We start from the raw sequence: 14,069 nt of genomic DNA on the forward strand, positions 1-14,069 counted from the left end.
GCATTTTTTCAAGGACTGAATGTGCTATTTTTCTGATGAGCCACAGATCATTCTCCAGCTTCTGAAGAGAAAATTTGCTTTTCATTCTCTTTTTCTGCAAAGCTGCGTAAGAGAGGCCAATCTAGCAGTGTGATATTTCTTTCTGCCATTTAAGAGCATCTTTCCTCTTTGAAGATGTACTGGGAGCTTCCCCTTTTCCCTGCTCAGGTCACGTATGAATGTCTTTAGAATTTTCTAGATACTAGTTAACTTCTTTAAGACACATCTGAGAAGAATATTTATAGATGTGTGATTGCATGTCACACTGATTTCAGAATGCATCCTCTTACTAAGATGTGTTTCAATTACAGTTTACAGAGTAGTCATTAGAGAGGACTTGCTAATAAAGTGTTTTGTATCATTTTCAAATGACAGTCTAAAGACTTGTTGGAAAATGCTCTCCCTGCTACAGAACGTTGTGTTACCTGGTTAGGGAAAGTTTGCTATGTATACTTTCAAGGAAGTATTGAAAATAGATTCTTATTTTTGTATAATATGTAGTTCTTTAATTGAAGTATATATTAAACAGTTGTGCATGTTGTGCGTTACTGTTGAAACATAGGAATCGTATCCCTCTTGATAAAATGAAAGGCTTCCAACATTTGTTTGTACAGTGATCGCATGATAATTACTCCTTTTTCTTTGAACTAAAATCACATTGTTCTCTCTTATCGCTCAGGTTGAGGATACTGTGAACCTGGTAAAAAGAATAGAAAAAACTGGTATTGCTGCCATTGCGGTCCATGGAAGGTAAATCAATTTTAGGCAAGAGAAACTTATATATCTTTTTTTAGTTTGCTGACAAACGTGGTACAGTTAAGATATGACTGGAGTGTACTCTACATGTAATATGCGGTTCTAATTTCAACTTTTAACTAAATCAGTGTAGAAAATCAGGCCAATAATTAAAGAACTGAACCACTTGCTGCTATTTCTCTAAAATTTTTGTCTGCAAGACTGAATAAAACTAGAATTATCTTGCATACTCTGTATCTAAAAATGCTGCTTATCTGGATATAGAGTTACAGTAACAATGTTTTAAAATTTATTTGATATGAAAAAGTTATCTTGTGCTTAAATAAAAAAAGGGAAAATTACTTCAAATATATAAAGTAAATAAGTGGAAATAAGTATGTACCAATTATCCTTGAGTCATGTCTGCTGTGATTTGGATATCTGCAAGTTCCATAGGAAATCTTGGGTCTTGCCTTTTTTTGTTTGTTGGAAAGGAAGAAGGAGGAGAGGCCTCAGCACCCTGTCCACTGTGATGTGATCAAAGCCATATCTGAAGCAGTCTCCATTCCAGTAATAGCAAAGTAAGTTGGACTTAAAAGCAAAACTCACATTGTGCATTGCCAGGAATCCTTTGTTTGCCTAGGTAAAAGATGAGGTTATCAATTTTTCTTAGATTTTATGCATGTCACAAGAGTCAGCTCTGTATGAGTACTTCCTATGATGCAAAGTGCAATTAAGATATAAAAAATCAGAGGTTTATTGTTGATAAATTGCTTCTAATTAATCCTTAGCAGTCCTGGGTTTTTTATGGTTCTCTGAAAAGGATATGGTCTTTGTTTTAAATCCACTTAGTGAAATTTTCCCTTTCTAAAGAAATATAAATGTGCAACTTGGAATCCTGCTGATTAAATATATTTGATCCCTGCCGTAACTTATTTGAGAATTTTAACTACTTGTACCTCAAGCTTAGTCAGGAAATATACAGGAGTGAATAAAAGGAAGTAGAATCGTGCTAAAAAAGGGCAAGAAAATTTGAATTGATACTCTGATTTCTAGAATGGTGCTGTGTTTATGGAATAATCTTTTGTTAGTGCAGGAAGCTTGCTTGTTCTGTCTTCACAATATAAATGTCTGGTTTTAAAGTAATTTATGATTCTGTAGTTTTTATTTTGAATTTGACAGTGTTTCTACTTTTGAAGGGATAAAGATCCTACTGGTTTTAGTTCAAAAGTCCAACTTTTATTTTACATTGAAGAGATGTCGAGAATTTTTAAGAGAAAGGAAAAGTGGTTTGAGTGTCTGTTTTGCTTGCTAACACATCTGGCTTGCTGACTTGAAAGCAGAGGCAGTACAATAGAAGCAGTGCAACCTTCTTTTAAGATCAAAGTGTTCTGTGACTGATCGAGAAGTAGTTACTGGCCGTATATTAGTGCCAGAGTGAAAGGGATGCTGTCCATACTTAACTTGTTTTCAGTATCACTTATGCCAACAGAATAAGCATGCAGTTGAAGGTTACAGAACTGGCAATGACAAGGTACCATTTTTTAAATAACATAGAAGTGATTCTCTGTGAGCCTTATCTATTAAGAACTCTGTGAAAGCACACAGTTTGCATAGAACACAAACTATATTCTTTCTTCATGAAAAGTCTTCTGTTTTTAAGGGAAGTATGCAGATAATGACAAATATTATATATTTTTTTGTGTTTCAATAAGTTCTAGTAAAACTCTCAGACCCCGTAGATTTGACATAATAGTCCTAAATAGACTCTGCCACTGTTAATGTAATATCATACTGAAAATACAAGGCTGTGTAAAGCACAAGTAATAGCAAATAATACTTTCATGATTATAAAAATGATGTTAATTTTTAGTGGAGGATCTCATGACTTCATCAAAGAATATACAGACATTGAGACCTTCCAGAAAGCAACAGCTGCCTCATCAGTAATGATAGCTCGTGCTGCCATGTGGAACCCATCTATCTTCAGAAAAGAAGGTCTTTTCCCCCTGAAGGAGGTCATGCAAGATTACATCAAATACGTATGTTTTTTGGAAGATCTTACTTGTAGTTAACACTGTTTAGGACTGCTAATCCAAATCTTACTACAGTATCTTAACTCCTCTTCATTTTGAAGACTTGGGCTCTGGGGGTATTTTAACATATTGCGTGTGACACGAGTCTAACAAATCAACCACTGCTTTCTCTGTTTTATTTTCTTCAGAAAAAAAAATGTTCAGAAGTCTGTGTTCAGAAAACAGTTTTTCCTGACCATTATGTACCTTGTACATTATGTACCATGTACATTATGTACCATGGTATCTTTTGTACCATGCTTTTTAGCCCTAGTTTCTTGGGAACATTTATGAGGCTTAGAAGGCTATCTAAAAATGTCTAGGAATTTGAAAAGATAATGAGATGTAGGCCAACTCTGTTAATGTTTCAGTTGTGCAAATAATACTGAACAGAAAAGTGAAGGAATATTAAATACTCAGTTGTTGCTCAATTAATTTTTAGAAATTAATTGCTTTTTACAAATACTGTAAAGAATTTTTAACAGCAGGGAAGCAAAGCGAATGATTTGCCAACAGAGTGATGCTGTATTGTAGTAGCTCCATATATAAAGTTTTATCTACTCTTCAAAATATACAATTTTAATAACATAATAGGAAATTAATCAGAAATCTGGCTTTGATCTGTCATCAAGTTAATTTTTTTTTGTTTTTGAAATATCACTGCATTGCTAGTCAGTTACGGTCAACTGGTCAACCCTTTCTTCATAAGTATATGAATAAGTTGAACTTCTGTTCATGAAAGCATGCCAAAACAGAGTAATACTCACATTCATAAGTAGGTTTGAATATGTTATTGAGGAAACTGTGCGTTCTGGTTTACCTTTCAAAAATAATTCTGTAATTCATTGAGAGACGTGAGCATTATATAAGATAAATTTGGCATGGTTTTATATACTTTGTCTCTCTCCTTCAGGCAGTGAGATACGATAATCACTATACCAACACAAAATATTGTTTGTGTCAGATGTTGAGGGAACAGCTGGAAACTACTCAGGGTAAGAAGCTCCATGCTGCGCAGTCCACACAGGAGATCTGGTAAGCGTGTACTTCAGAAATAGGAATTGCACTCTGCCAAACTTGCAAACCAGTTCTTTTTCTGTAGCACTGTCTGGCATTTCATAAAACTCGAAAATAAACCAAACAACAAAACCAAATCCAGTTAGTGACATGTGGAATAATACAATTAACCTTTTTGTGTTTCTATCATGCTCAGATGTTAAAGCTTTAACCCTAAAACTGTCTATGTATTCAACATACTGATTTCATAAAACTTCACGGAGTGACAGGCATTTATCCAATGTTTGCATTAACTGATTAAGAAAAGTTTCAGCATTCTCTAGTGTTAGACTGGAGGCTAATAGTGTGTAGGAGCTTGTCATCTTCCAGAGATACTTACCTGTTTAAATTTTCCCTTTTTCATGTGGGGTTTTATTTATGACAAGATATTTGTTTTGAATGAACACTTAGAGATAAACTCAGAATAATTTATGAAGGTCACCCATATGATACTTAAATATATTTCTTTCGTGCTGCTTTTCATACCTGCAATACCCTAATGGATGCTGACAACCGTTTTGAGGAAATACAGTAGCTTTAATGAGTCTTTTCATCCTGGACACCTGAAACAGTCTGGATGAAATTTCTCAAAGGCAAAGACAGAAAAGGAAGAAGGAAAGTTTGAGAGAAATCATAAAATAGACATGTGATTAAAGAAGTCACGCAGGATGGAGAGGAATCCAGTTTGGACCCATCCCAAACTGAACAAAATAGAGGTCTGAGCTTGCGTGTGTCATATCCATGTTGTGTGCTGTAATTATCCTTCTGATGGAATGGAAGGCAAGAGAGTCTCTTTGTTTTTATAAAATAAACAGTCTGAAACTGTTATGTGTATGAAAATGGATAGAAATGTTGAAAGCTTGAAATATTTTGCAAATGGAGTTATTGTTTTCCAGCAAACCCTAATCAGCATTCTGTTCATGTTCAAAATGAATGGAAATGCCTGAAATCCTTTTGCCATTTTGTTGTGATTTATCAGTTTTGGCTCTCTATAAACACTGTCATCCATGATTGTTTCATTACAATACAATGAAAGGAATTTGTATTTTATATATAAAAGGAGCTAGTCTTCATTATTCGTAATTATAGGAGCAGTGTAATCCATGAACAACATTTAAACTTTGCAAGTTACTTTTTACGTTGCAGAAGTTAATAGTAAGTTACGGTACTAAAAATCGTTCATCTATTTTGCTTATAATTTATCAATTTGATTAGAAGAGATATAGTCTAGATTGAAACTGAAACAATCTTTTACAACTTCAAATAAATCTTAGCCAAAAAGGTGGTGATGTTCTCTAATGAATGAACAGTAATGCATAGTATGTAAAGAAAATAAATTGTGAAGTAAGAGGCAAGCCTTTAAATAGGTAATTAGAAGAGTAACAGTTTATACACATAAACACTGGATAGAGGTGTAGTGTAAAACTTTTGGGTTTATGTGCTATGTGTAACAATTCTTTAGGGGCTTCCAAAATTGAACATAATCGGCTTTTGTACATGTGATGCAATACCAATTTCAAAATCGGCTTTAGCAGCGTGTGTGCATGACAGCAGGACAGAGCCACTTGAAAGTTTTTAAAACTGCTTTCTCTCAGCAGACTCAGTTTTTTAACCAATTTTCTAAACAGCCTGTTTAATGTCCAGCTAACTGAAGAACGTTCAGTTATCTGATATGTAGTTACATACACATCTTCAGACAAAAAATGTTAGTACTGCTGTCTCCTGGTGGTGATGGGATGTTACAGCCATTAGGGGTTTTAACCTCAGTACTCAGTGCAAGAGAACAGCCTGCTGCATTTCAGGCAAAAAAAATGTACGTAACAGTACAAAATAAATTATCTTCTAGAGGCATCAGTTAGCATTATTCAGCTTCATTGCTTTTCCACTTAGAGCATTGGAGATGGCTTTGTGGCCAGAATTGTTTTGTTGTTGAACAGCCTCCTACTATGAACTATGCTCTGCTACTATGCTCTCCTACTATGAACTGCTATGAGGGTTCTCGTAGCAGTCAGAAATTAAAAGTTTTCTTTTGCTGCAGGTTTTGTTGTTATTTGTAGAAAATGAATGCTCTCAGTTTTTCAAACTACATGCAGCCTGCCATGGATCTGAAATTTAAAAGGATTTGAGGCTTTTTCATTTGACACAAATAGTAGTTGCTTCCTGCTTTGTATTGGGGCTTGTGAATAATACTCTGAAGTCAGAAAATCTGAGATTTTAAGGTATTTTGATGTTATGGTGTTTATTGCTGATAGTATTTTTAAATACTAAAATTAGGAGAAGAATCTCTTTTCTACTTTGCATTTGTGTTGCCCTTGTGGAGCAGATGCACCAGGAGTCACTTGGAGATGCTCTTTGCCAATTCATTCACCTGCAAGTCAGTAATTGAGCTAATAACTTGAATATTGCAGGACCTGTATTTCTGATTGATTCTGCTGGGCTTTCAGGCTATAAGTTGAATATATAGTGCTGGAAATGAGAACATTCTTTTTCTACTTGTAGCTCAACAGTGTCTGATAAGAATTGGAGGAGAAACAATATAATCTCACTGTGCAGAATATTGCCATACATTCATGTAATTCTGTGTACACATATACTCTATTTAAATGCAACTGATTTCTATACTTTTATCATAATATGATACAAAAAATTATAATCTGATCTCTAATACAAACGAATTCTGTTTGAATAGTGAAGTCTTTGAAATGGCTGACTTCTATGAAGAAACAACAGCTGTTTTTGAAGCAAAGAAAGCATCGTTAGAAACTGAGACACAAGATGAAGATGACCAAATGGAAGATCCAGATGTAATAAAAATGGCTGTTAGATTTGACAAGTAAGCACGCAAATTAAGTTTTTTACTATCTTGCATCTGTAAATAAAACCTGTGAATGTGACAAAGCCTTAAAGTTTTTTTGAATATAACAGTTTAAGTATCAGCTCTTACTGAGTGGATTTTTATGAAGGAATTTATGTACATCATGACATAATCCCTAGCATCACCACTTTTCCTGTGCTGTTTGGATGTTGTAAGGTGTTCTTCAGTTCTGGGCTTCCTGAGACTGCTGAATTCTCTCAGTTAACATATTAAAAGTGCTGAGCGATTTAAAAAAAAATTCAAACATCTGTATGTAGAAGAATGTGAGTATATACAAAGATAAAGACTTCAGTTATTTGTAGTGAGATTTAAATAAATACTTTTTATGACCTGCACAAACTTCATAATACTCTTTTCTAAGCAGATAAAAATATGTGCTCATCTGCAGTCTTCTAAACGTGTTCCACTAATAAGGTATTCCTTGACAAAGTAGTTCATGGAGTTATGTACAATATTCTTTTAAGTAACCTTTGATAATAATCTGTGAAGCCTATAGAATTGCTCTTACTTTCCATATTATACTCATGTTTGTTATTCTTGCTATTTTTGCTATTAAGTCTTTCAAACAGCTCAAGAAGAGGTGTGATATAAAATGCTCCTCAAATCCAGTCATAATAGTATTTCTGTTTTCTGCTAAATACAAGGGGCTGTAGTTCCATGTCAGTAACTGAATCAATGACAACTGCTCCTTTTTATTTGATAACTCTTTCATAACAGAAGCAGCTTCTTTTCTTTCTTCTAGTGTTTAATCTTATGTTATTGCTTATAATAAGCAGTGTCAAGCTGTATCTCTCTTCTGTGTCATATATTTAGTTAGCATCTCCTTTCTGGTAAGTATCTTTTCTCTTGTTGTAATACTACAGAATGTGAATGTTTGGAAAGAATTAATAGACAAGTTTACATTTTATTTTAGATGTTATGTCAGACATATTACTTGAATTATCTAATAAGGAAGCAGCGTTTTTCTCATAATTTGAGCTGTAAAATTAAACCACAAAGTATAACTGGTAGAAGTAGTATAACAAGCAGCACAATTTGTTTTAAAATAGAACGCTATGCACAGTGGTTGACCACAAATTTTTCTGTCTAGGCGAGAATATCCACCACAGATTACTCCAAAAATGTATCTTCTGGAATGGTGTAGGAAAGAAAAGCATCCTCAGCCTGTTTATGAAACTGTGAGTCAATGAAGAAACCCTTTCAAACCTCTTCCTCTGCATTGTTTACGAAATTGTCTAATTTAGGACTCAAGGTAGTGAAAAATTCTGCTTACCAGACTGGCATAGTTTTTGAATAGGCAGCTTCAGAAATAGTGATACACATATATACGGAAATAGCAGCTTATTTTATTAGAAAGTAAAAATTTAAAAGTCAGTGTCGCTTTTATTCATGTATGAAAGAAGTTGCTGCAACTGCAAGTGATTACATAGGAGTCCACGACAGACTTTCTTTTAGTACTTCTGTGATTTAAAGAAATTGGATTCAGAATGTTTTCTCTGTTGTTGCACACTGTTATAAGGAGAAACTATACTGGACAGGAGCAATTGCTTTGTTAGATGGGGACGTTATTTGTTGTTTGGGTTTTTCTAAGCAAAAAGATTTGCAGCTTGAACAGCTTCTTATTTTTTAATCTTAAATACACAAGGTTAAATTTCTGGTATGAATTACAGTAATTTTGAAGGTGTTACTTGACTGTGGTATAAAGACAAGAAAAACAAGGAACCTTGGCAATGTTGTTTGTTCTGTAAATGACACGATTGTTTTTTGACATTCCCCTTCCTTTTAATTCTTTTTTTCTCCAGGTTCAAAGACCACTGGATAAATTATTTTGTTCAGTAGTGACAGTAGCTGAGCAAAAATACAGATCAACTCTGTGGTAAGCTATCTTTAATGGTTTTAGCAGCTGTATTGTAATTGTTTCTGAAATGATGCTTAAAACTTGCATTGAAAGGGTACTCCAGTTTATTCCAGTTGACTTTTATCAAAGTCAGCTAAAAGCTACCTTCTAAAGCTACTCTGGGAGGGAGAAAGGATTAAAAATTTCTGAGAAATTATTGTGACAAGAAGTAAGATTTGGCATAATCAAGTAAACAGTTACAGATTTTAATTCACATAGTATATTGGCCCACAAAGGGGAGCAAATAGGAGACCTGATCCAGCTGTGTCTGTGAACTGCTCAGAAACTAACCAAGGGAGGTGGAGGGGAAAATGTCTTCAGCCACTACAGCAGATCCATTCTCAATAACAAGTCACAATAAAGTGTCTTATTGTACAGTGAGGCAGAGGACAGTTTAGTGGCTTCTCAGAGATCACAGTTAATCAAGTCTCATCCAGGGCTGCTCTAAAATTTCATGACAGCATTTCATACAATCATGTAGTAATACTGGAGTTGACTTCAGGCATTTACACCTAAGTTGATCTTGATTTAACTGCAAAGCTAGAGCTCAGCATTGAACATTTTAAAGAGGACAAATGCACGCAACAGTTACTGGTGTTTGTACATCCTGTTCAGAGACTTTAGGAAGTTAAGCTCAGCTGATATGAAACTTTGCAAAGAAAATGGTTTTCAAATGCTGAATTTCACAAATGTATAATCTGCAGTCCCTGTTGGAAATGACAGAACTTTTATTATTATGGAACAGTTGCTGCTTGATCCAGGCTATCTTTCAAGAAAAATGAGCCTTCAAAACTCAGTTTTGTTTAGTAATTGTATTTGTAAAAGTTAACTTTCTGAGGATTGCAGTCACTTGGGCCAAACACACCTTGACTTTATAACTTTGAAATGAAGAGTGTTTGAGACACAAGACATGACAGAAGCAGATTTTCTAGGAATATTACATCAGGAGTGATGCACCAACACTGATGTCTAGCAAGATTCATGTGATTAACTGACGTATTTTTTTGTTCTGCTGTGAGATGACTACAAATGCCTTTTATTTCATGATGTTGCATCAGAGACAGGAAATTGATTGTCTCTTGGCAGTGTAGAGACTTGTTTCTACTTTTACCTGTGCTCTATCTGCTTGCTCTTCAGGGACAAGTCAAAGAAACTAGCAGAACAGGCTGCAGCTATTGTCTGCCTGAGAACATTGGGTGTCCCAGAGGGAAAGCTGTGTGAGGGTGAAAATCACCTGATTAACAAACGCAAGAGGGAAGATCAGGAGAGCTTGAATAACAGAGACCATGGAGAAGACCTTGCTGAGCCTTCCCATAAAAAAGCTAACTTTATTGAAGAAACTTCTGACATGAATGTGCCTAAGGTACCACGATAGCATGGAAATTAGGGGTTTCACACCTGTGCCGCTACAGATTAGCTCCTGTTTGTATATCTTGCTGTTCACATTTCATTTGGATTCTCTCAGAGACTGGTAAATTCCCCAGCTGTAAAAATGCCAATGAGATGTTTACTGTTCACCACTCACGGTCCCTATGGTGCCTTTCAGACAGGATAAATAAGCAACTTGATTTTAAAGAACATTAAGAGTATCCCAAATAATAAATTTTTAAAAAATATCAAATATTTTAAAAGCAATTTTGTTGTTGGTTTTATTACCTATTTTTTATTTTTAAGAAGTCTGCAGTGTGCTGGTATGAGATGCATGAATACATCGTCCACAAGCAGATGGGTTTATTGTGGAACTATGTAGTTAATCAGAAAAATTAATGTAGGAAAATATTAGTAGCCAAGTAGACATGATTTTGTCATGCATGTCTTGCAAGCTTTATTGACATCAAGAAAAAGGTTTTTGCAGGGAGGAGGACTTAGAAATTATAACAATAAGCATGAAAATAACATTCTTCTTTCATAATTTCTTTTACAATTTACCCTCCAGAAATGTGACGATAGAATTAACCATCCTTTCTGGGTCTTAGGTATTACAGTTGTGCCTTTCCAGTAAGGAATTGGAGCCGAGCCTGGTAGCCATGTTTTTGTTGAGTGAAGGTACTTGGAACTTGGAAGTTCTAGTATATGTCTACAGGTGTATTAATTGCAAAAGCAGGCATCCAAATACAGCCTTATGTGTGTGTTCTTGAAATGTGACCTAGTTTGCCTCAGTATTTAGCTGTTTGAGATACTGGTGGTCTTAATCAAAAGTACATGTTCTCTTCTTAAATTTGCCATCATCATAACTTACTATTAAGGTAAACCGTAAGTACGTGCTGTATGCCAAGAGAGGATGCAGATCCAGTCTGATTTCATGGCAATCCAGCTGAGCTTGTCCGATATAAATTAAAGTTTTGAATCTCCAAAAGAATGTTCTAATGGATTAGGAGAATTTAGGGATTCCGGTTATTAATGGGGTATTGAAGTGGTGGTTTAGTATCCCTCAACAGGGTGAGAGATCTTCAGATTATCGGTTCCGGTCTGAAAACAAAATGGCAGAGATACCATGCCATGATCTCTATAAAGTATTTAGTATTAAGAACATACAAAATATAATTCATTTGGATGTAGTTCATAAATAGTCTTCCTATTTAAAAATCTGAATCTTCTTCCTCAAGTGATAGTGCTAAACCATTCTTTTACAATAGAAGAACAATATCTCACCAAATAATGTTCAGGATTGTGAAATTAAATAGATGTGTCTTCATATTTAATACGTCTGCTGTTTAGATCAGAGTAATTTATAGTAAATCTGTGTGGTCTAAGAAGAAAGTTTTTTCTTGTTCATTTTGTACACTGCAGTAAATGCAGTTAAATGTACTTATATTTGCTATAATTTGAGTGCTAGAATTTTACTCTGAAGGAGCAAAAGAATTAGCAGTATTAATCAGAAAGTTCAGAAGCAGCCATTTTGCTGTTGTGAGTGCTCTCTTGTTTTTGTCAGGACTCTTTGGAGCCATCATAGAGTAACAGGAAAAAAAAAATGATTCTTAGATCCTGCTAGAAGTATGGCTTGCAAGGTCTAATATCATAGAATATTTGAGCTTGGAAGGGACCACTGGAGATGGGAGCATCTGGTCCAACCCCTGTGCTCAAAGCAAGGTCAACTAGAGCAAGTTTCCCAGGAACTGTGTCTAGCTGCATTTCACATCTCTCCAAGGACTGAGGCTCCATTGACAACCTTTCTTGGCAGCCTGTTCCAGTGTTTGATCGCACTTGTGGTAAAAAAAAGTCGGTTTTTTTCTTCTTGTGTCTACATGGACTATCCTCTATTTCGGTTTGTGCTCGTTGTCTCTTGTCCTGCCGCTTAGAAGAATCTGGCTTCGCCTCTTGTCATCATTGTTTGTCTAAAATTAAAATTTAATCTTTGGATAAAGCCCAATTATTATAGGTGGTGGTGCTTGTGTGGACTTGTATGACAGCAATTACTATGGGTTGCTAGAAATTACAGTGGATTGGGACCGATTTGTAGAGAAGCCAACCATAGGAAGTGTGTAGTTTCTGTTTTGGCTTATAAAAAAGCCCCTCGCCCCCCCCCCCAAAAAAAAATAATTAATCAATAAGGAGGAATTCTGCTACTGCTGATATGGACCTCTTTCAGAAAAGGGATAGAATTATTCAGTATAGGAGCCAAGGCCTTCATAACAGTATTTGTACCTTTTCTTTTTTTCTCCTGGTGTTTTGTCATGTGATGTGAACGTGCATCTTTCCTGACTCCTTAGCGGGGTGTAGCCTATGTAGACTTTTCACGTTGTTTCTTTCCAGCAATTGACTTAAAATGCAATTCAGAGCACATGTTTATTGTGAGAGACAGGTGACTCCAGGGGCACTTGGGAATGTGTAAAATTCAGGTTTATGATGAACATCTGAACAGATTTCAGCAGTGTGCTGTCAGAAATTCACATGGAGCTGTAGCTGAACATAGTTACCTAAAAATCTGAGGTTGTGTGAATACCCTAGCATGTAGATGCTTTACTTGTCATCTGATGTTACAGAATGTGTGCCTTGGTTGTTTTGATGGAGAGGACTGGAGAATACTGGATATATAGTCCTCTGTGAGCTGAAACAAGTACTATATTAACACTAGTCTGCAAAGTATATGTATTGTATTTATATTAAATCAAATGGGTGCTAAAAGTTTGGGGAGGGGTGTTTCTGTTTTCTGATAAGTTTTCAAATGTTTTTAAATGTTTTTAAATCCTTACTTAAATTCTTATGTGGTACCCATGCTTGCAATTACTCCTTCTAGTTCGTTGTAATAGTTGTATACATTAATGAGGCTGTCTGTGCTGTAATTATGGATGGCCATAGCTAGGCCAAACAGAGCATGTGGCGATGAGAGTGAGGAGTCACTCTGTTGGAATGAGCATTCAATGCTAAATATAGAAGGGCTGTAAATTCTGGCAAATGGCTAGAAAGCACAATGTGTTTGGCACCCTTGATGAGTTTCAAAAAGAGCTAAAGAAGAGTTGCAATTGTAATATATGTGCGTGTGCATGTCAGAATGTTTTGAATTAATGACTTTGTTACATACTTTCATTCCTCTCAACTCTGTTACAACTCACGTGTGACTTACTGTCCTACTTTGATCATTCAATTCATCCTAACCAGTTCTATAGATAGGATAATTGTATTTGCCACGTACGTTCCCTTCTCAGCACTGGTTTTAAAGTAATTACTTTAGTGACTGGTACTTTCTTTCTAGAAATTGTTCTATTCATATTAGTTTTAAACTAATGTTTTAAACCTGCAAACTACACATGTGACTCAACTGTACGAGTTTCTCCTGTGGTTCTCTTTTCTGCTGTACCTTTCATAAACAGAAGGTGGCAGATTTATTTTTTTTTCCCAGAAAAATATACTGACTTCTACTATTTAACGATCCAGCCGTTGCACTTCTGCATTCTTGCATAGGGTGGCAATTGAGACCACAGTTGGGTTGGAGGATGTTTAGCCTCACTCTTCAGAGAACTTTTTTTTTTTTTTTTTATTGTGGTGTGAATGTGATACTTGTCAATACTAATGAAAGCTATGCTCTATTTTAAGTATTTGCTTAGTGAAAATGTTTCACTATTAATCCTATGGAACTCAGTGAAGCAACTGGTTTTTTTCTGTCACAAGGCTACAGCAAGCAAGCAACAAAGCAGCTGCGTTTTTGTTTCTTTATACTGATGCTGCAGAAACTATTTGTAACCATACCTTGCAAAGCATGATCAGTGGGTACAGGGAGAACTGTAACTTGTCCTCCCTGTAGCGTACATGTACGCATGTGAATGGGAATGCAAAGACATTTTTACTAGCCTTTTAGCATGGATGTGCTCACTGTGGGGCTACCTCCAGGGCCTTGCTGGTTGGAATGCTTTTTGGAATGTCCCGGGCTCTGAGCCCAACCCCGCCCTGGAAT

The 14,069-nt window shown here is 35.5% G+C and overlaps 2 protein-coding genes across 4 annotated transcripts in view; both read left to right on the forward strand.

Moving 5' to 3' along the window:
• DUS2 (dihydrouridine synthase 2) overlaps positions 1 to 10,485 on the forward strand; it is a 26,628-nt gene extending 16,143 nt beyond the window's left edge. For all 3 annotated transcript variants that reach the window (XM_040615258.1, XM_040615261.1, XM_040615260.1), the window contains exons 9-16: positions 719 to 789; positions 1,269 to 1,355; positions 2,648 to 2,816; positions 3,763 to 3,884; positions 6,595 to 6,738; positions 7,871 to 7,958; positions 8,583 to 8,656; positions 9,815 to 10,485. In XM_040615258.1, coding sequence (XP_040471192.1) covers positions 719 to 789; positions 1,269 to 1,355; positions 2,648 to 2,816; positions 3,763 to 3,884; positions 6,595 to 6,738; positions 7,871 to 7,958; positions 8,583 to 8,656; positions 9,815 to 10,052 — 993 coding nt within the window. In that variant the 3' untranslated portion in view covers positions 10,053 to 10,485. The remainder of the gene's footprint in view (positions 1 to 718; positions 790 to 1,268; positions 1,356 to 2,647; positions 2,817 to 3,762; positions 3,885 to 6,594; positions 6,739 to 7,870; positions 7,959 to 8,582; positions 8,657 to 9,814) is intronic.
• The window catches only part of NFATC3 (nuclear factor of activated T cells 3), a 106,379-nt gene continuing 100,893 nt past the window's right edge, over positions 8,584 to 14,069 (forward strand). The window contains exons 1-2 of the mRNA XM_040615255.1: positions 8,584 to 8,656; positions 10,654 to 10,723. Of these exons, the coding sequence (XP_040471189.1) occupies positions 10,705 to 10,723 (19 nt within the window). The 5' untranslated portion in view covers positions 8,584 to 8,656; positions 10,654 to 10,704. The remainder of the gene's footprint in view (positions 8,657 to 10,653; positions 10,724 to 14,069) is intronic.

The sequence above is a fragment of the Falco naumanni genome, chromosome 15, assembly GCF_017639655.2.
Source record: "Falco naumanni isolate bFalNau1 chromosome 15, bFalNau1.pat, whole genome shotgun sequence".
In the NCBI taxonomy this organism is placed as follows: Eukaryota; Metazoa; Chordata; class Aves; order Falconiformes; family Falconidae; genus Falco; species Falco naumanni.